We start from the raw sequence: 22932 nt of genomic DNA on the forward strand, positions 1-22932 counted from the left end.
TGAAAACAAGAGAGCTAATATTTACTGGCCAATATAAGTGGCCAGACGAAAGGCCAAAGAGAACATGCAGCTGTGGAACTTACTCTGCAGCCTTTCGCTCAGTGAGAAAACATGGGTTTCCTTCTTTGATTCAGTTTACATTTCAAATTTTTGAGTACTGTAATTAATTATATTAATAAATATTTTGTTTCTGTCTGAGAGAGATACAACAAATTACTCTCAAAGTTTCAGCACTTAATTAGTGCTTTTAGTCTGTATATCACCTGATTAGCTTAGGACAGAAATTAATAAATGAGTCTGTAAATAAATTTCACAGATACAAGAGAATTCCATTATTCCAAAAATGGAATAATTCTGGCACGAGCACTTCTAATAGTTCACATAAACCAAGATCTTGCATGTAGGCTGTATTTGAAGAAAGTAGGTTACATTTACTCTAATCTGTTAAAAACTGCTAACATTTTGCACTGCTATTTTTTTCTGCACTGTAATTAGACTGAGGTTGAGCTCATGCAATATCTACATGGAGATTCTGGCTCAATAGGTAATGCAGTCAGTCCCTTCCAACCCAGGTGATTCTGTGATTCTGTGATTCTGTGAGATCCTTCATGTACTAGCTTTGTGCTTGGAACAACCACGATGGTTCAAGCAACTCAGATGTGCAGAACAGCAATCAGATCCTGCTCTATCCCTGCTGGCGGATGGGCTGAAGCAGTTCCACTGCAGTCCCCTGGATGTGGTTGGTGAGTGGCAGGCTTTGGGTACCACAGCACAGGTTTTACAGAGCTGTAAGTAGATGCATGTTTGCAATTATGGGAAATCTGTATCTTGTTGTGGGTTCGGCTGGATATCGTAGCTGTTTGTGACTGCAGGAAGAAGCCTTGGGGACAAAAACAACTCTTCTGACCTTGATGCAGAAACAGCACCAGTTGCCCTGGCACTCTCAGCAAGGAAGATCTTCAGTAAATCTCCCATCTCTCCTCATATCTTGATAGCAGAGAGCGCAAACACAGCACACACCAGTGGAACAGGAAAGCCAGAGCCTTTTGACTCCAGATGCCCCAGAATAGAGAGAAGCTTGCAGCAGCTGGAGTTGTGCCATGGCCCACTCGGCTGCAGGCTCCTGGCAAAGGTTTGTGCTGGGAACAAGAGCTTCTTGGGGGCTGTCAGCGAAGGAAAAGGGGGTGCGGGAGAGGTGAGTACTTCTGGAGAAGGGTATTTGAGAGGACTCCAATGAGATGAGGAAATAAAGGAATTTACTCTGTGAGTACTTTAGAAGAATGCTTGATTTTTGAGAGAGTACAGGAAGATGGCCATTCCACAGGCATGGTGCCATTCAGGCAGGTGTTAGTGGTTGGGATCCGGGAGGGAAGTGCACCCAGCCAGCAGCTGACCCTCTGGACTGTCTGTAGCAGTAAGGGAACCTGCACAGGCCCACTGTGAAAAAAGTGCTTGTTCATTTGTACTGTCACTGATACCTTACCAAGTAACTGATTCCACGCTAGCTTAGCTCAGCCCTGACAGCTATTCCTTCCAAAAGCCCCATTTCTCACTTAGCCCAGCAAACAATGCATCCTCAGGTATTTGTTCAGTGCAGACTTTGAGGCACAGATTCCCTGCGCTGTGCTAAACTGTAAATAGCAGCATCTGAGCTGCTCAGTGTATTGGTTTCTAAATAACCTCATAGGCTGTTCACTGAGGGGATGTTCATTACATGTAAATTAATGTTTAACAGAGAATATCTACTGTGTGCAAGAAAAATTTGGACTGCAAAGTTATTCAACCCTTAGCTGTTAGGCTATTCCTTTAAGAATAGTTTCAAATAATTCTAAAATAAGAGCATGTTTTAAAGCAGCAAATGTATCTTGTCAGGAGTTTAAAATTAGATCACATTCTGCAGCGCTGAGATCTGCTCTTTATAGGATGTGCATGCACATGTGTGTGTGGGAGAGGGGGAAGGATCTCTTTACTACTCCTCTGTTCCTCACTCTGCAATTCCAAAAGGGAGTTTTAGATCTAGCCAGAATGGAGTTAATTGCACACCATCTAAAATCCACCCTTTGCTGACGGCCTCCTCACGGACATCCGATCCAAAAGTACCAGGCGGGGCAATAACTTCGCATTAGAACAAATGCAAACTTAAACACGGGTTTAAACACAGGCTTCTCCCGTACCTCCGCAGTGCCGACGCTTCGACCGCCCCGTGCCCGCCTCAGCCTAACGGCCGCTGCCCGCCACCACACGGCTGCTCCGCGTCCGGCCGGCAGGTGTCGCTACCACACTCCCCGCGCGGCCCCGCAGCGCGGCTCCGGCCCTCGACCCTCGTCCCTCGGGCGGGCGGCTCCCTATGGAGCCCCGCCCCGCCCCGCCCCGCGCCGTGCTGCGCCGCGCTCCGCCGGCAGCAGGTGAGGCGAGGTTCCTCGACGCCTCTTGGCGGTGGCGCCGCCTCCCTCAGCTCCGTCCTCCTGCCCCGTGAATGGCTGCCGGCTGACTGACAGCCCAGGCGGCCACACAGGGCGGCAACTACTCGCCGTACACCTATAAGGGTCGGCGGTGAGGCGCCGGCTGTGGCGGTGAGCGGCTTTCCGTAAGCGGCGGCGGCGGGGAGAGCCGTGCGCTCCTTGCGGCGAGGGGGCAGTCCGGCCGCGGCGCCCGAAGGATGCGGAGCGGTGGGGCTCGGGCGGCGGCGGGGCGGCGCAGGGGGACCCGCCGCTGCGCCGGGCGCGGGCGCCGCCGCCCCTGCGCGCTCCTCTGGGCAGCACCTCAGTGAGCGCGGGGCCGCGGCGGGAGCGGGCGGGGTTGCTGCCGCCGCTCCCGGTGCCGCCACAGGTGACTCGGGGCCGGGGGCCGCTCGGTCGCCGCCGCGCCGCGGCTGCCTGCGCGAAGCCCGGCTTGAGCGATTCCGCCGTGCCTGCGCGACCGGGAACGCTGGGGACATGGCATCGCTCCGGCTCCTTCTCCTCCTGCTCCTGGCCCAACGCGGGCTCGGAGCCGCGGCCGGCCGAGGGCGGGCGCCGGGAGTCAGGCAGCCCATCTACAACCACATCAAGAGCCGCGATCCGCCCCCGGCCCCGCGGAGCCGCTCTCCGGAGAGCACCATCTTGGCGCAGCGGCTCGCCGAGGAGGTGCCCCAGGACGTGGCCTCGTTCCTCTACACCGGCGATTCTCGGGAGCTGCGGAGGGCCAACTGCTCCGGGCGCTACGAGCTGGCCAGTCTGGCCGGCAAGTCGCGCTTCGTCTCGCACCCGTCCCTGCACGGTGCCCTGGACACCCTCACGCACGCCACCAACTTCCTCAACATGATCCTGCAGAGCAATAAGTCGCGGGAACAGAACTTGCAGGAGGACCTGGAGTGGTACCGGGCGCTGATCAGGAGCCTCCTGGAAGGGGATCCCAACATCTCCAGGGCAGCCATCACCTTCAGCACGGAGCCCTTCTCTGCCCCCCAGGTGTTCCTCCAGGCCAGCAGGCACGAGAACCAGATCCACCTGCAGGACCTGTCCTCCTCCGCTCACCGCCTGGCAAACGGATCCCTGGAGACAGAGTGGTTCCAGGGCCTGAAGCGCAAGTGGAGGCCGCATCAGCACAGGAAGGTCTTGAACACGGGCTCCAAAACTTTGGAGAACAGCTGGAAGAGGCGAGAGGGCTTCACAGCTGATAAGAACCACATCAGATGGTCCTCTCCTTACCTGGAGTGTGAGAACGGGAATTACAAACCCGGCTGGCTGGTGACTCTCTCAGCAGCTTTCTATGGACTGCAACCAAACCTCATCCCCGAATTCAGGTATGAGGAGGGCTCCTCTGGTGTTCTGCATAGGAGGGGGCATGGTGGGTACTCAGTGTTGCCCTTACTTGGGATGGTTGTGATGTGCCTTTGGGGTGAACTTGTAACCCTTTCCACATGCTCTGTCACACCGCAGTGCAAGCCCAGGCCTTCCTGTTGAGCGTCACCTTCATGTGCCTTAGGGAGCTGTTGCTCGGTAGTATTTTATCTCAGTCTGTAAAACAGCATTTTCTTCAGCGATTCTCACTAAAACAAGTGTGTATGTGGGTTATGTTAGTGATGCTTCTGGAGTGGACAGAATGGCAGGCATTGTGGGTTGCAGGTTATTTCTCTATGAGAGAAATATGTTTACTGAGCTGTTATTTCTTACTCTGCTGCATAATGAAAACTAGCTCAATGCCAGCTGTGATTTTAACCAGTTGAGACACTGCATTTTCTCGTCTTCAGAGCGCATCCACTGTGGGGTGCTCAAGCCTGGTCAGCGGTCAATATGCTTGTAGGTAAATAAGCGTTTGGAACTGCGGTTTTCCCAGTGCATATGATTACAGCCTAAACTGGCAGTTAAGAAGCTTTTGGGGGCGTTGTTTTTAGAACTCCCACCTCATTACAAAGCTGTATAGATGATGCCTGGCATATGTGGAGACTTATGTATTTTCTATTGCTGTTACCTCTAGCAGCTTGCCACTGGGCTGTGACTAGCAGAGAGGAGGACATAGGGAGGCTTGTGTTTCTGCCTTGTTGTAAGAGCAAAAAGATGTGGCTGAAGAGTGAGAGCAACCTGTGGGTTATGGGATACCGGGTTATAGTACTACCATGCATGTAATGGATTTTATATGTAATTCTGTTGGAACACCCATTGCCCTGAAGCAGCTTTCTTTCCTTAGGGAGTAAGGAGAGCACAGATTTTTGCTTTGTGCAGTGGTTCAGTAGCCAATGAAGATTTCCACTGTGCTGTTGGCTGTGGAAGAGGTTTTTCCCACACTTGGATTGCTATACAGCTGTGTATGTGAACACTTGTTTTTTTTTTCTTGTCAATCGAAATTCACTGGGGTCAAATACGTGTGAATGCAGTCATGTGTTCTTAGACATGAAAGTTATCTGTTGAATAAAGGATGGGTGGTTATTTCTCTGTGGCTTACCTGTTGCTCTGGAATTTTCACACTTCTGGGGCTCCTTGTCTGTAGTGTATTTGCTGAATTCCTTGCAAGATCAAAGAAGAGTTGTATTGCAGAGCTCTGCTGGACCTCAGCAGTGCTCCAGATGAGTTCAGGGTACTTCTTGTAGTCTGAGATCCTTAAACAATTTTAAGGGTGCTGGTGAAAGCTAGTGTTGGCAGATATTCTCTTATTGGGGGATAGTTGATGTAACAGTGAATGTTTAGACTGGAGATGGGGTTGCAGCTGCTGGTTGTTATCCTCAGTTATCTGAGGAATTAGATCTTGACATAAAGCTGAACAAAGCTGTGCTGTCAACTTTAGAAAGGTTTGTTAATCAGCAGAGCCCAGATCTCAATTTCGGCTGTGTGCCAAGCTCTTGTGCTGGGAGTCATCTTGGTGGTGTAGGTTCCTGCTGTGCTGGTAGTTCTTATGCGCAGAGCACGCAACATGCTGGGTCCACCTGAGAGCGGCTCTGGCCAACCAAGGCCACCAGTAGAGGTCCTCCTGGGTGCAGGGCACTGCCTTGCTTCCTGAGCTTTCTGGCCTCTGTTGACCACGTGGAATTGACCTCAATTAAAGAAATAATTTGTTGTAGTTCAGATGCTTTGAAAGACATTCATTAAACATGTTGAAGCTTGGAGAAGCTCTTGGTGTTTAGGAGACCTTGAAGTGGGGTATGCTACAAGGTTGAACTCCTGTGTTGTTGCTGAATAGTTAGGACTAACAATTTTTTTTTTTTCTTGTATCAAATCCAGAGGTGAGTTGATAAGCAGTTCTGAGAAAATGGCTCGGTGTGTTTTTAGGTGGCTTTGTAAGGAAGCAGGTGAAAAAGAACATGCATACTTAATCTGGCAAAGCTAAATGGTGATTCCAGTGCTTCTGGTTTGGAGTATGTTACACACTAGGTGTCTTTTTAGTAAGCTTGTGTTTTGAGATGTTGAGAAAGTAACTTTGCAACATAGGAGATAGTAAATCTGAAATATGCTTCTTCCAAGACTTGTGAAACATCTTAATATTTGTGCAAATGTTTTTGGTACTTAATAGACATACAGCTTCTGTGTGTTCCTGAGAGAATAAATGGCTTGAAGTCTAAGCATGTGAAATAAAAAGCTGAAACTTAGCTATTAGAATGCTAGTACTAATTGCTATAATGTCCCTCTTGAAATGAGCCTTATTTCCCCTCACCATCTGTCCGAGTGACACAATGGTTTAGCTTTAAATTCCTATTTAAGGCCATATGGTTAGAAGCAGCATATATTACTCTCCATCTTCTTCAAAAGCTGCATTGGTTCAGCAAAATATCTCTGAACCATCTGTTAGGAACCCTTCATGGCTCAGTTTACATGCTCCTTCCATTTAACAGTCTGGTGTGAGATCGTCCATGGTAGTTTAGTGCATGCCCCTTTGAAACTAACAGTTTATGTACTCCCTTCTTGGCTGGCATTTGGTTTATGGCATAGTACATCAGCGTAAGAAATTCATGCGTACAATTTTCTCTGTAGAAAAGTCTTCTCAGACTATAGAAGGAAAAGCCACTGCCCCTGCTTCTATTGCTGTAGCAGATGGATGCATTGTATGGTGTTACAGTGGCAAGTGTAATAAAGGCAAGACTAATAATTATCTCTGGTTTTGTTCCTTAAATGCTACTTCTGCAGTAGTGTTGTTAATGACTTCTGGAAAGTACAGTCACAGTCAAGCATCACTATTGAAGTGTCAGGTAGTGCTTTCTGTCAGAGGATGTGGCTGTCACAGGCAAGGCTCTTGTAAACACTTGCTATTAATCTTTCACACATGGTGGAAGCCAAACAATGTGAAATGAAGGCCAAGAAGGAGGGAATGTGATCTCTTAATTTGCCTTGCAAAAGTTTGATCTGTAGGCCCACATTAAGATGAAGCAGAGAAAGCAAAGGCTCGTTAATTTTGCCAGTGTCTGAGGCTTGTGGGACCGCATCAGCCCAGCACTAAGCTGACAGTGGTGACTCTGTCCTGCTGCTTAGCAGGACTTGCTGTTGTCCACGCTCACTGATCAGAGATCTGCCTAAAAGCGGGGAGACAACATTCCCATCAGCTTATACTACAGATTCAATCCTGGGAATCTTCTTGCTGCTACATGAAAGTAATCTGGTGTTAGCTTTTTCCTTCTCCTTTCCTCAAAACTCTAAGCTGATCTAATTTGCAGTTAGACTTTGCTATCTAATGTATTTAATTGCCCTACAGCTCTGGTACTGCAGAGGATGGAACATGCTAGTATTTGTCATCCATCAGTGACCCTTCTCTGCTGCTTCATACTGTACAATGACATGGAACCACATTGCAGCTTGCAGTGATCCAGCTGGTCTCTCTGCAGTCCTGCAGAAGTGGAGAGGTGTGAAAAGCTTCATGTTGTGAATAAATTCCACTAGCTAAAAGTCCTTACTTGTCCCCTGTGGGGGAAATGGGAGGTCTTCATTGCTGCAGCAGTCTGGTAGGGCTGTGGAGAGGATTACTTCTTGATCTGGAAAGGAAGTGTACAAGTAGTCCACTACTAGGAGCACGAGCTTTTTTCCTTTAAAACCTTCCTGGATCACAGGGTCCAATCTTCTGCCTCACAAGCCCACTTAATGTAATCAGGTGACTCAGCTTCATCTTAAGTAGGTAGTTTTCCCTCTTAGCTCTCCACTTCACTGGCCTGAATGGTTGGATAGCTTCTTCTGATTTCTGATCTAAATTCATTCAGTCAGCCTTCGTCCATTTGTTTCTGTTCCAAAACAGCCTTCTGTCTGAAATAGCTCTCGGCTGATGTTTTCTGCCTGACCTATTTATAGGCAGCAGGTCCTTCTTCACCTTTGTTTACCAGGCTAAACAAACCTGCCTTCTCTGGTCTCCTGTCACAGAGCTCTCTGTTGCCATGGTCCCTACTCTCAAGAATAGTTCCAATATTTCTTGAGTATGGTTAGTCACATTTCTGTGCAGTGTTTCAGCATTGTGCAGTGACATCAGTTTTCCCAATCTCTGATGAATGACCTATTGCTTCTGCAGTTCAGATTGTTCTCTTGTGTGCTACTCTCATTTTCTTTAATGTTGTGATGTAGTATGCCATCAGTTTGGGAAGTGGTCACTGCTTACTTTCATGCAGGAGGTCAGAATATCTCTAGAATACAGGGATGCTTTTCCTTCTCCATGTTCTAGCAAGGCCGTGTTGCCATGTTTCACCAAATCCAGGTCAGTATTTGCAGTCAGTCTCTGAAGGACTGCTGGGAGGATGCTGTGGAATGATGGGTGCTTTGGCAGAAAGGAGTATAGTTGGCAAGTTGAAGTCTGTCATGTTCTTTGAAGAGTTTTGCTCTGGAATATCTCTGGATACCTTCATTCTGAAGTTTCACTCAATCAACTGCTGTAGCTGAGTACATCCTCTTTCTGACAGTTCTTTTTCTTTAGATTAATTAGAAGGCAAGCCTTGGTGCAAATATTGGTATTTTGTGTGCAGTTTTATTAGTTATTTCTTCCCTAAACGCAGCACAATACAGCGTCTTCCACTGTACTATTAGAAGTAACTCAGACCATTCTTGTGTTATCCCATAATGGGGTGCTTAGTTATTGAAGGCACGTTCTACCAGGGAGGTAGAAGCATTATGACAAATAAGTAATTTCTTAGTGAATATACTGTGTATTTCATAGGTGTTAAATTGATTGGTAAAATAACCATAACAGTGGGTTTAAAGAGTGCCAGAACATGTAGTTTTGTTTTTAAATAAGATTAAGTTGTGACTTTAAACTTCTTAAATCATCCCCTTAATCTTTCCAGTCTAGTCTCTGTATTGAACTGGGAAAACAATTTGTTGTAACTGTTTAAGGAGGCTCACTAAATCTTTGTGACAGCGTACATTATTATACAATCTTGAAAATATTTTAAAGTGGTGAAGCTGATGTTTTGTTCCGCAATGTCCCCTGGCCCATATAACATGATTGAAGATGTGGGTGGATTTAGAACAGGTTTTAAACATGAAAAGGAATAATTTATTTCCTTGAACTGAACATTTTGGATTTCTATTCTTGAAAAGAGGTGAGAGCCAAGAAATGCCTACTCAATGATTTATTTCTTTTAATAGAACCTCCCAGTATTTAAGTGTTCTCAAAGCAGTCTGTGATGCTTGTGTCTTTCATATCAGGTCATGGGTGAGAACAAAATCTAGACAATGAAAGAAAAGGAACAAGGAATAGAGTAGTCTTATTAGAAACATGATTCAGCCTTTTTTTACTTCAGCAGTGGGCCTTGAAAAGAAAGAAGCTAAATCTGACTGGGAGAGGATTGGAATACATGCTGTGTGCTATGTAACTGTTGTCAGTAGTGCAGTAAGTTGGAATAAGAGCAGCTAGCTTTTTAGGTCAAACTGCTATTTCCTATCTTTTGTTCTTGACCTCCTCTATCCTCCTGGAGTATGGCTTCCAGCACAGCAGGCTCTCGGAGTTCTTTTGAAGGGAATAGGCATGTTGCAGTTCCTGCATCTGAGATGCAACTCTGGGGTTGTCGCCTCTTATTCTGTCCATGAATCTGAACTGAGATTGAGAAGTGTTCCCAAAGATAAGAACGAGGATATGGGTGTGTTGGGTTAGTCCTTCTGGCAGGCACTTAGGAGGCAGTAAGAAAATGGTGGAAATGCTGAGTTCTCATATCTTGGTTATATCCCATTTACTAATAAGCAGTACAATCTTTTCAATCTGTGTATCTGAACAAGTATTAATAAGTGTGGATTAATCTGATCTCCATGATTTTAGTTTTTAATTTTGTCTTCTATGGTATAATGTGACTTTGGTTTCCATTAAATAGTTTTGAGAACATGAAGAGAAATGATTCTTTTCTGTTTTTGTTACGTGACATTTACTTGGAGATCCATGATTCTTGTGTGTTTCAAAGACACTTTGGAAACCCTCTGTGTTCAGTTTCTCACTGTTGGTCAGGTATAGTTCTGTGCACACTGTTTTCTTTATTGCTTGCTAAGCTTGTTTGGATTCACCTACTTTTGTTTGGAACCTGTTGAACAAAGCAGGAAGAACATCCCCAGCCCTCTGCCGTATCAGTGCTCTCCAGAGCGAAGAAGTAGGAGCTTTGTTGGCTCTAAAGTGTGCAGGGATTTAAAAAAAAAAATAATAAATAAAATTGCTTTCTGCAAATGCTGTCTTAACTCTGAGCTCTTCCTACATCCTGGTGCTCACTAGCCTCACAGATTTCACATCAGGATGCCTTCTGAGATACTAGAAGATCCTAAAATGCTTCTTGGTTTCCATCACATCTTCTGCTCAAGTTTTTGCTCGGTGTTCCTTTTCTGATAACTGGCTTTGGCTTTTTAGTTTTAAAATTCTTGTACTGACTTTAAATCTGCAGAGTCAGAAGAGTGCTTGTGCTAAGGCCATCTTTCCTCTACAGGATCCTTAGAATTCAAAGCTATTCTTGTGTCTAAGCTCTTTCTTATATCATTTGTGGTACTTTTCCTTCAGGCTTTTTCTCTCTACCTCTTGTTGACCCCATGGGCAGAAGTAGGAATGTTTCAGAAATGTCAGTTTCTTACTGAACAGCCTGAACTTAGTTCCAAGACCTGTTTCATATGAAGAATCCAGTGTAAGTGATATCCTACCATTGCTGACACTTCCTCATTCCTGTATGAAGTTGTGCTTAGTCACAGAACTTATCTTCTAGCAAAATTCTCAGCACCCCTCCAAGTATCTGGGAAGTTCTTCAACTAAAACGCAGGGAAGTCCAAGTGCTCAGGCAGCACTGCATGCCATAAATCTGGAGGCTTGATTTTTGAATCCTGTATAATTCTGCTGGCAACAAAGGATTCAGCTTTAAGTATTCAACCCTTGTTAGTACTGTAACAAATGGCCTATGGGGATTTTCTTTGCAGGTGGATCCTAATTCATGTGTCCTCACTGCTGTATCTTACTTTTCAGTTTATTTTTAGTGAAAGCTGATTCTTTGGTGAAAGTGGGATGAGAAGCAGTAGTTGTGCTATGGCTAAGGAATTGGGTGAGTCTGTCTGTCCTATTAAGAAATCAGTAATAAGTGCCAGATCAGAATTAAGTTATATGTGTATCCTAGCAGTCTGAATCTGGTTGTCACATTGTGAAGGTAATGAGTTTTAGGGGCACCTTAGTGATATATAATCTTAAATCTTAACTTTCAAAAGTAACTTTGAACATGCAGAAAGCTGTTGATCACCACTGAAACTTGCAGCCAAATGTCAGCTGTTGTGAATTGGACAGCAAGATTTTTTTGGATGGACAGCTGAAGACATTTTGGAGTAGACTCAAGTGTCAAGTAGTGTGAGCTATTTGAACATCTGCAGGTTTAGGACGTCTGCAGAGAATCCCAGAATGGCTGGGATTCAAGAGGACCACAGTGACCATCTACCTGCAGTCCCTCTGCTATGTGCAGGGCTGCCAACCAGCTGCCCAGGCTGCCCAGAGCCACATCCAGCCTGGCCTCGAATGCCTTCAGGGATGGGGCATCCACAACCTCCATGGGCAACCTGTTCCAGTGCGTCACCACCTGCTGTGTGAAGATTCACCTGTCTCATCTCCCGGTTCTGTGCTGAGGAAGATTTATGAACGATGACGTGTGGAGATGAATGGATATGATAGAAAGAATTTAGAAGAACGTTTAAATATGAGTCGTCTGCTTCAACACGTGATGATGCACCAGGTACCTGGATTGTGCCGATGTGGCATTTGATGTGGCCCTGGGGCATTTGTTTGGCTGCATAAGCCCTCAGTGGTGATATATATATGTGTGTGTATATATGTGTGTGTGTGTGTGTGTGTATATATATATATATATATATATATATATATATAATATTTAAATATTTCCCCTAGTTAAATGCAACAAATGGTGAAGAGATTTTAATTCTACTGAGGCATGCAGGATTCATGCTTATAAAGGTTTTAGTGTTATCTCATTTGACTGATGACAAATTACATATGCTTTTCTGGTGCTTTTGAAAGGCTTCATTTTGACTTGGAGTGATTTTTCTCCCCAGTATATAGCATTAAATGAACTGCTTTATATATTCTCCTTTATTTCTGTATTTCAGAAGGTTTCTACAATTAGTAGAGTTAGTGTCCTTTGTACATAGAGCATATTAGCAGAACTGGTTACAATGTTACACAGATCTTGGTCATAGAGTTGTCTTGTTTGCTTATAGTTCTTACAGTTACAGCAATAAGGGAGCAAGTCTAGGAGACAAAGTTTGAATGCCTGCGTAGCTGAGCTGTAGTGGCCTCTGTGCCAAAATCTGAAGATCTAGAGGACAAAGATACTGTTGATCACTGTTTAAATGTTGGCAGGCTGTTTTGTGCAGTCCTGGCTTAAGCTGGATTGGGAGAGCAGGAAGATGTTCCTTCTGGTCGTCTGTGATGTGACAGTATGGGTGAAATTTCCTCTGTGTGTCCGCATTTTACAACATGTTACATTGAAATATTATAACTGCATAAACTATCAAGATAGCTGCTAGGTTGGGGAAATAAGCTTAAATCAATTTTTGGTATGGATTTTGAGGCAAACAGAATGCTGACAAACAGTGGTACTGGAAATTAAGACAGACACAAAAGCCTCTTAAATCAGACCTCTGATCCGACAAAATCCTTGATGACATCATCCTTCAATGATTATCTGTTATGTACAATTCAACTAATTCTTTCCTATCTGTAGTTGTCCAAAATGTTAAACATGAACTTGTAATCTTTGTCTTTGTGTAAGGACTGTAAAATTGTGGCAGAAAACAAATATTTAGAGTTATAAGGAGATTAACCAAATATACTTACTTGGCAGATGGTCCACAATTACCAGTAATATTGTTGTGAACTTAGTACTGTGGCTTGGGTTCAGCCAGCAGCATTGTCAGTATGGGTGAATGTGTTAGGCTGGCAAGATGAGTCTACTGCTGTACTGTTGACATTTGTCTGGATTGCTTCTATTGAAGTAGCAGAGCTACAATTATTTCCATTTAGTTCAATAAATGTAGCAGTTAGAGGTAGTTCTTAGATCTGTATACATACTGGGAGGATGTGTTCCTTCCATATGTTCAGTTTTCCAAATGCTGAATCAAAAAATAACTGGAAATGTGGGTGGCTAACCAGGTTGTTCCAGCTCCTGTATTAATCACAGATGAATTTCAGAAATGTATCATCATGTACATACTGATGTACTCTGGGTAATAATGGTGGGTATGAGTCTGAGATGTTTTAAAATGGCAAAGCATCCCCAATGAAAGCAGTATGTCTGTGCTATCATGGTGCCTTCTGTAAATGCCACACAAACTTTAAACCTTTTGCTTTTGAAAGCATTATGCATCAAGTTGTTGTAATACCCTGCTGCTATCTCAGCAGAACTGTGATGTCACTGTGAAACAAACATTGCAGAAGTACTGTGAGAAAGGACTGATGTGTTGTGTTAAGAAAATGGGAAGCCTAATGGCTTTCATGAGAGTTTTTTATAGTCCTACTTCTGGACTGCCCTTCTTTCCTGTAGATTTTCGTGACAGATTCTTAAAACTCAAAAATAATTGCAGATCTGTATCAGAAGTTCAGGTTGTGCCACAAGAACAGAAGATGAGAAGAATAGGTAGGAAGACAAATGTTTGCATTGAGGTCATGAACATGAGCTTGTTGAAAGGCAAGTGTTCTTGTAAGCAGGCTTTGCACAGAAATTCAAATGAAAAATATATTCGTTCAAGTTAGAATACTTTGTCCTCCTGGAAGAAGGATGTTGGTAACTTTCTAGCCTGCATGGACAAAACTGAAACGTAAAATGGAAGTGCACAAGTGTTGAAAGCATGGTCAGGTAACCCTAATAATACAAGGACAAGGATGGGCTTGGGGAAACCTAAGCCCTGCTGGAGTTTAATCTGGCAAGAGACAAAAAATCTTGGCTGCTTCTCATATAAGTGCATTAGCAACAAAACTGGGTTCAGAGGAAAGGTGGGCCTGCTGCTCAACCCCTTGGTTAGAGGGCATGGAAAAGGCCAGGGTTACCAGGTAGCAAACTCTTGCTGGGTGGAGAGAGTGCTTTGTAACTACTTCTGTTCTAGCAGTGATCAGTTTACTCATAGCTTTCATTTTTGTATCTCCTCTTGTGTTTGTAGAGGGAAAGTTTCTTCTATCATTTAAAAACAAAATGTACATGAGTACATTTCCTGTAAAGGAAACAGATCTTCTGTATGGTATTCAGGGAGTCTCAGATGAGGCTGTTGTGAATCTTCACTTTTTTCCTTTCCGCATGAACTGTCAGCTGGCTTCTTTAGAGCAGTCAGAATGCTTGAGACACTTGTCAAAGTGTCTTTCCATAATGTGAACTTAAGAACGCAAGGAGCTGCTTTAACCCCAGTCCTTCTGACTGCAGTCAAGATCTCACTATGGAGCCACAAAGAATTCATTAACTTGTGGAGCAGGTCCTGTTCCCAGCCCACACATTAGTGTTTGTACTCAAGAAGGTCCAGAATAAATCAGAAACCTACATGGTGGGATCTGCGTGTGACCTGCTGAGAAACAAGTTGCACCTGTTCATTTATGCCCTGTGGGGCAGATACCCTGTCACTGTGTTAAATAAGGTGGTAATGCACTGACAGAAATATAGTGCAGAGCACTAAGGTGTACGGTGTGGCTGCTTTTCCCTTGAGGTCATTGGTCACCTGCAGCATGGGAGGAGTGACTGACTGTGGGGAAAGACTAATTCCAGCAGTTCCTGGACAGACTCATGTCCAAAACAAGCATAAGAAATGCACAAAGCTGTAAATTTCCAGAAATATGGCATGTACCATTTCAAGCTGAGTTTGTCAGAACCAATGCTTTCGTTTGGTGATACTGGATACTCTCAGAAATTATTTGTTCTCAGAAGGAGGCAGAGAGAAGGGGGATAAAGAGCATCTGTGCTAGCTTCCTTTAGGTATGTATTTTCCTGAGTCTTAATCAGGTCACGTAATGATCCTCTGTGTCTCCGTTGGCTGTACAGCATGTCTGAAGATGAATGTCCAGATACACTATTATGGACACTTTGCACTTGGCAGTGCTGCTGCCAGATATGAGGGAGCAGTGTTGTCCTGGTTTTATTTTATGCTTGTAATGATTTTGTTCCAAAGTGACTCCTCAAATAAATGGCTCTGTAACATTGTTATTACATTTCTTACATATGCACTGCTTTGGCAAAAGGAAGCGAAGTGCTTTGAGGTGAACGAGGTGACTGAAATAGTTCAGACCGTTGTAGGATGCATGTCTCTGGGCTGCAGGGGCACCAGCAAAGCAGCCTTTTCCAGGATTGTGATGGGGCTGCAGAGGTGCATGGGCCCTTCTCTGAGGTGGGGACCACTTGGGATGTGCAAACATGAGGAGATTGCCACATGCAGCCCCCAAGGCAAGGGGAAATGGGCAAAGTCATATGCATTGTCTGTCCCATCAGAAGTGGGATATATTGGAGCAAAAGTAATCTGCGGATGGCTGTAGCTTTCTGGAATTGGGAAGGGTGGAAATATAAGGCTTTTCTGTGGGGGAGAAGGTGGTACTAGTGTATGCAGTCATGGTGGTGGTTAAGCAAGGAGAATGTGAGTGGCCCTGATTTAATTCTTGTTTCTTGCATATGAAGTCACTGGAGAGTTGGTGTACAACTGGGTAGAGTACAGAAAAGACTTCTTGCACAATTATTTTGGCAAATAGCATTCCCTGGAGCAAAATTGGCATGGCAATCTTGCCCGGTGCTGGGTACTACCTGGTCCTGATGCTCAGTGTGCTTCTGGGGTAGGCTGGCGGTGTCTGAGACAGAAGTGTAGGTCATCCACTGTATTTATTTTAGTTCTTTGCTGCATTGTAAAATGTGAAGGGCATTAAATTATTGGAGTGGATAACTTACTCATACCTGTCACCTTGCATCTATTGTGTGCATGAGATTTAGAGTTCTTGTAATGCATCTCAGTAAGGTCTAACATAAGAATCTGTCTGCAGGCTTGGCTTTGGGAACGTGGAACTCCTCATTTCTCTTTTTAGACACTTCATCAAATTCTGTATTTAGAAGAAAAATGCAGTTCTGCTTTGCAGGTTATAGCATTGTAAAGAAGTTTAACATACTGATGTAGTCACTGTGTTCAAGGCTGTTTTCTCTTTTCCAGAGGTGTTGTTAAAGTCGACATAAATCTGCAGAAGGTGGATATCGACCAGTGCTCGAGTGAGGGGTGGTTCTCAGGAACACACAGGTGTCATCTCAACAACTCTGAGGTATGTTTGTAGGGAACTGAGCTACCCTTCAGTTAAGTCTTTCCACTGTGAATTGTTTTTGTAGTAAAAATGCTATGATTTTAAAGACTTTGTGTTTTATAAGCTGCAGAGATCTTTTCGTTCAAGATGCTGTCATGGAGTTTTAAGAGTTTTAAAAATGCTTGCATTTCAGGAATATTGATACTAAATAAAACAAGGTAAGTTATTGTACAGAAACATCTGCTTATAGGGACAGTGAAATGATTTATGAAATTCTTCATCTGACTCAAACTATTTTACATTTATACATTAAAAGCCTATTTTCATTTTTACTTTTGAGTGGTCAACCTTGTGAAGTGCAGTAAAAGTAACTGAGATGCTGGTGGTGTTTATTCAAAGTGGCTTGGTCTTTGGAAGAATGGAACAAGAATAACAGAATCGGATGTCATAATTGTTCTTTAATAGAAATGTCAGTATTTTTACAGAGCTAATTAAATGTTTATGTTCAATTCCTTCCTGCTTCCCCTTTCTCCTCAGCCTGTGTCTGGCCAATCATATGATACATTGACAGAGGGAGCCAGACTGAATGATCTATGTATTTAATGGAACTTCAAAACAAAATACATGCAGTGACTTTATTTGATTATTACATGTAACGTTGTTTTCGAAGGTGCAAGTTTGCTATCTATGAGATACATGTGCCTCATGTATTTCTGCATTTTCAGGAAGCTTAATTAAAAAGCTGGAAGTCTTTTAGCAGAAGCTAGGAGTTGCCTGGTCATAAAATGCTCATTTATCAAAACCAAATCTGAATTTAGGAAAAGACTTCTATCTGAGGAATTCATCTGTTAACCTTATCTGAGCATGAAAATCTCAGAATTATTGTAAATATCCTTCTTATCTTTCACTGGAATTCTTTTTTTCTTAAACTATATATGCAGTAAGAACCAATAAGAACTAAGACTCAACTAAGTCTTAGTTTAAAGACTAAATTCAAATGGGATTTTTTTTTTTGCTTTGTCAAATTTTGCCTTCTGAATTCAAGGTAACACTTGTTCAATATCTCATATTTCTTCTTAGAAGATGTATCTTCCTGTGATATCTTAGTAAACTTTGCTTTTTAATATGCTACTTTCTGAAATGTACCTAGGTATTTTGACAAGTGCTCCTCCATTTCCTAATTTCTTATGAATAGAAACCTCTGAGATGGTAAATTGTATTTCTTCCTGCAACTAAGAAGAAAATCTGGGATGGGGAGCATGTATGTGGCAGTTAAGGTTAAAGAAGAACATCTAAGGAAAATGGAGATAACGGAGAAGGATCAGAAGCCAGTTCTAATGCCCCTTTGAAATGGTTCAGAGCCTGTTGTTTGCTGTAATGGGTTCTGAATCATGTTGTGTGTTCTTAAGCAAAACAGAATCTGAATATAAGCGTACCGGAGGTAATTTCAACATTACATTTCTCTTTGAAATCTAAATCTTTAAGTCTGTATCCTGAGAAGAATACAGAATCTGTTCCCTCTGAAATAATTAGTTGGAGAAGGAGGGGAAATGCATCTTCCTCTCTTTGCACGTGAGAAATGGAGTGTGATGTAGGAAACTGAGTGCAAAGGAAATTGTTCTAAAGATGACCTTCAGGATTATGGAAGGTTAGAGTCCAGGCTGCTTCTGTGATTTGAGCTTACTGTGCATTAGAAACTGATGTGGGTGGCATGGTCCGCTGAAAGAGGGAAGGTCCTAAAGCTTTAATCCAGAGCTTCGTCTGAATTCTGAGCTTCACTCTCCTGCTGAGAGCATGGTGGATGTTTCCTAGCTGCCTTGTGAAACACTTTTTAAACATAAAATGCAAAGTGTGCATTACAGGTCAGTTCTTCATACTTGGTTTTTGGGCTGGTGTTACAAAGAATGTTTTGTTTTTCATACTGGAAAGATGCATGTTTTGTTTTAGTAACTTACTGCAGTGCTGTAGTCCAAAAATGAGTTCCTGTGATGCAAAAAGGAAATAAAATATGTTCTCAGGCGAAAGTTCTATTTCTGCTCCTTCTATGCAAGAGGTATGCATGTCTTTAGCTGCTCCAACAGGCTTCACCGATTTTACTAGCTAGATTTTGTTATAGTAACACAGCTTAGACATCTAACAACTCCTAGATGTAGATACTTAAATGCAGATTCAGTCTCAAATCCCATTGTCTGTCTACCAAAGTAGAGATATGCAGTGTTGCTCTTGAGAACAGGAATTCTTTAATGAGGGATGCTGTATAAATGGGATGAGCTAATGCTCACAGCTCAAGGTGTTAATGACATACATGGATGGAGAAGAGTGCTACTGCGTAAATGGCTTTTCAGCTTATCTGTAGAACAGAAACCTCTTATCTGTTCTTGACTTTTTTGAGTACTAAATCAGCAAAGGTCTCATGATGTACAGAAGGTGATACTAACATCCCCCAAAATGTAGCTTGCCAGCTGGGAGTGCTTCTCCTTATTGTGTCTGAAGAGAAGGCATCAATGACCCTGGAGATAGGCAGTTGCTAGAAACAGCCTAAGAATCTTCTTTTCCTCTGTGGTCACCACTTCAGGAAGGGGCTTCTTTATTTACAAATCTACACTGTGGAATAAGGGTATATCATGTAATAGTGCAGTAATGCTTTCCACCTAGCTTGACTTACTAATAAAATGTTGTTCCCCATCTTTCATTTTCTCTTTTGAGGAAAATACAGAAATACTTGCTGGTGTCAGAATGATTTGTCCCCAGTTACAAAGTCATTCTCAAGCAGAGTAAGGAAGGGAAAAGTGATTTAAGTTGTTAGACCTTGCTGCTGCTTTTCAGTTTTGTTAATGACTTGAGCATTCAGAGCTACATTGTCTTTCCACAGACTCTTTGGTAAGCCTTTGCCTTAGTGAAATTGCCATTTGTTGCTGAAAGTGTTTACTGCCAAGGTACCTGTTCCATTTAATGACAATGTCGTTAAATCTGAGGCAGAGAGCTCAGTTTTTTAGGGATACAAATCTGCTCTTCCCTGTCTAAAACTATAAGCATACGGAGAAACCATACATGGGGAAAAAATACACAGGTAATTTGGGCTCTGTGGGGCTGCAGTGAACGAGGTGGGTATTATTTATAGGACTGGAAATAATTGAAATGTGTTGGGCAGAATACAGAATGTTACAGGTAATTTTGAAATTAACAAGAAGGGAAAAGACAGCTTCCTGATAACAAATACAAAGTGATTTCATTGTACAGGCAAGGCTGGCTGGAGCAGTAAGAAAGAATGCATTTTTAGTGTTTAAAACATTTAATATTTTTCCTTTTAATAGATTAGGTTATTTCACCATAAATGCTGGCAGCAACTACTGGTGCTTTAAGTAATGATATTAGAGTCCTTGTTGAGACACTGACAATAAAATCAAGGCAGGGAAATGTCTGAAGAAATGAGCTAGCATTGTGCATTGAGCTGGCCTGAACACTCCCAGCCAGCAGCATCGGTCTGAAAACTGCAGTGGCTTCCACACTGTTCACTGTCCTTAATGAGACTGCCAACAGCTTGCACTGTGAGGCAGGCTCAGCTGACATCCCTTTGGGTTTAACAGTATTCCACAAATGACAGTGTGCAAAAATATCTAGAGGAAATGAGAGAGGCAGAGTAAACAAAAAGGCTGTGTTGCTGTCTGTGTAGGAAGGCACATGGACCTTCGCTGAGTATTTATTTGATGCACAACCAATTGAGAAAGGAAACGTATGACGAGTTTGGTTCATTATTTCATCTTTAGGTAGTGTCAACACTGGGGCCCACTGCACCTTATTACAGTGAACACAGTATTACAGTCAACCAACTGAGGAAGATGGGGAGGGTTAGGAATTTGGGAGAGGAAAAACAGCAGTGCTTTCTCTGTTTTTCTAAACATGCTTTCTGGTGTCCTTGTCAAACAGATAAAGGCTACTTAGTGCACCTGCATCGTGTGATGGGAGGTTAGCATCCAGTCATAGCCTGGTGGGTCATGTGAAGTGTCACTGTTTTTTCTTCATATTTGCGTGTCTTTTGTCCTGTTTATTGGAGGGAAAAAATGCAGTCAGAAGGAGAAGAACATGAAAATAATGTTGTGTGTTGGTAATACAATCTTACAATGAGCAGAATTTACAAAATACAGTTAATTTTTAGTATGTAGGTAATCATCCTTGGAACTGCAGATTGCATTCAAGTTATGGCAAGAGATGTACCCAAATCAGGGCAGAGGACATAAGGGTATATTTCCCCTTGGAAGAAAACAGGATCTTTAGTGATAGATTATAATTACTAAATCAAATCCTAGGCTGAAAGAGAAAGAAATAAGATAGGAAGGTGAACAGTTCTATTTAACATGCAAATAAAGGAGGGGAAAAAAGAGAAACACAAAAAACCTGAGCAATTCTGGATCCAAAAGCAGGAAGGTTTTGTCTGACTGGCTGCTCACACAACTCAGTGTATTTGAAGAGCATGCCATACACGAGCATTTCAGATGCTATTTTAAAAATAACTTTGCATTAGGTGTGTTCATGGGAAAGATCCATTCACAACAGTATAGCAGACCTAATCTGGTATTCTTCCAGCTAGGATTGTGCTAAGTAAGGTAGGCATTTGTCAGAGCTTTCAGTGATAAACAAGGTGCTATGAAAACTAACTTCCAGTATAAAGAGCAGGCAAGTTGCTTAGCTACGGCTATCGTAGCCTTTTCAGGGAAAAAAAAATCCCTTAAATGATTCTGTTTACAGGAGTCAATCTCAATTTTCAGCATTTTTTTCTAAAGAAAACTTTTGTAACACTTGCTTTCATCTTAGTGCTAGCTTGAGCATTTAAATTCTTCCACGTTGGTTCTATTTGCTATTGTTTTGCTTTTCCCCGGAGGTAGAAAGTGGAAAAACCATAGATGGCTGGTTGAGAGATGCTGTCTGACAAAGAAAAATAGCATGGATATGTTTCCTTTTGCAGGTGATAGGTGATCACAGGTGGCATCAATTACTGGTAGTTTTTTCAGATCTATTCCAAAGTCTTTCGGAACTTTCTCTGCTGGGTGTGACATTATAATATTGGGCAGTGCTGACGAGCTGAACTGGTCATCCAGCCAATCCTTGCAGTTGTTCTTATAAGTGAAAAGAAGTTGCCCTTGCTTGATTTGCAGAACCTTGACATGCCCTCGTAGAGGTCTTGACAATGTGTTTGTCCATGTCATGTGAATATTGTATTTAAGTGACAAAAACAAAATTATGGAGGGAAAAAAAAGATTAGAGCTCCCTTCTAGGGAGGGAGCAGTAGCTAGCATTTAGGATATTTTAGCCTTTGTTTCTGTTGTTTTCACTGTGAATTTTTCATCCTTAAAGTGAAATGATTGAACTTTGAGGGTGTGGGGGATCACCACAATAAAAAAAACAAAAAAAAAACAAAAAAAAAGCCACAACAATCAAAACACCAAACCATATGGGGAAGTGCGTTTCTGTGAGATCAGATGGTTCAAGGGGCTGGGGTAGGAGTGTTCTCTGCTCCCATAACCCAAAAATAACAGACGTTAGCTCTGGTTTTACGGGCGTGCTCTTCACAGCACACTTACTCTAATGAGGAAAAGGCTGTGTAACAGCAGAAGGTGAGGAAATAAATTTTCCCTTTTTGTTTGGGAGGGAAAGAGATCTAGACAGACATCTATTTAGCTGAGGGAGTATCCACAAAACATGCCTGGCAGGAGCAAAGGGCAACTTGCAGATGGAGAGTGAGTGCAGAAAATAGCTCTTCCTTGGAGATGGACTGAAAAACTGACCTTCAGTTTCTTGTCCCAGCAAGTTCAAGTCTATCCATAACCACAATAAACCTTACAGGAGGGAGCTTGGGGACTGGCTGGGCTGTTCTCCTTTGGAAGGGTGGCTGTGAATTACCTTTCCCAGATGCAAAATTGACAGCAGCTTTGTCAAATCTAGGCATAAACAAAGCAGAACTTCATTCAGGGATTTCATTTGTTACCAGTACATTTGGAAGACTGTGCAGTATCTGAAAAATGAGTATTAAGCATAATTAAATAAATGTGATACTTTGGAATCAAAGCATCTGGTCCCTCCCATGTGAAGTTTGATATGCCTGTCTTGGTAGACATGCAAGTACTCTCATATCTTGTGAGATTACCCATTATTTTATAGCTTGGACGTGGGCAAAATGTTCTTTAACTGATGGGCATTCTGACTCAAATTGACATGTGATTTCCAGGTGTGCAAATTACTCTCCCCAGTTTAGTTTCTTCAAAAATGTTCTGAGTGAGTCGAATGAGAGTCATGTCGTTCTCCAGCCACAGTCCAGTGTGGGTCACCTTCAGAGGGGGATTTTGGGGTGCATGGCATTGCATCCACTCCACACTTCAGATGTCTCCAGGATAAGTAAACATCCTGATATTTTTCATAAACCTGTTTGAACAAGTTCACAATGTACTTAGTGATCTGTACTTCTTATACTGCTCCAGCCAACAAAGAGTAAATGACACAGCTTCTTTATTGAAATGCACTACTGCTGCACTTCTTGTTGCAAAGGATGCCAACTATGTGTGAACCATGCAAGCTCTGTTCATTACTTGTGTACTCATCTATTTTCTTAGTCCATATACTGTAGAAGGCTTTTCAGTTGTGAAAATGCAGAAGTTCAGCTTATGCAAGTATTCTACAGTGAGTTATTTCTGTTGGAAGGAAAAAATAGACTAGAGAAAGAATATGTAATGCTCTGATTAAACCGATGGAAAAGGATTGTCTGCCTTATCTTAAAGCTTT

General features: G+C 42.8%; 1 protein-coding gene across 1 annotated transcript in view; it reads left to right on the forward strand.

The window, feature by feature from the left end:
• The first annotated feature begins 2936 nt into the window (after positions 1–2936).
• The window catches only part of GPR158 (G protein-coupled receptor 158), a 175340-nt gene continuing 155344 nt past the window's right edge, over positions 2937–22932 (forward strand). The window contains exons 1-2 of the mRNA XM_042888777.1: positions 2937–3784; positions 16074–16179. Coding sequence (XP_042744711.1) covers positions 2937–3784; positions 16074–16179 — 954 coding nt within the window. The remainder of the gene's footprint in view (positions 3785–16073; positions 16180–22932) is intronic.

The sequence above is a fragment of the Lagopus leucura genome, unplaced genomic scaffold (genome assembly GCF_019238085.1).
Source record: "Lagopus leucura isolate 7727_CA_CO unplaced genomic scaffold, USGS_WTPT01 Super-Scaffold_100157, whole genome shotgun sequence".
In the NCBI taxonomy this organism is placed as follows: Eukaryota; Metazoa; Chordata; class Aves; order Galliformes; family Phasianidae; genus Lagopus; species Lagopus leucura.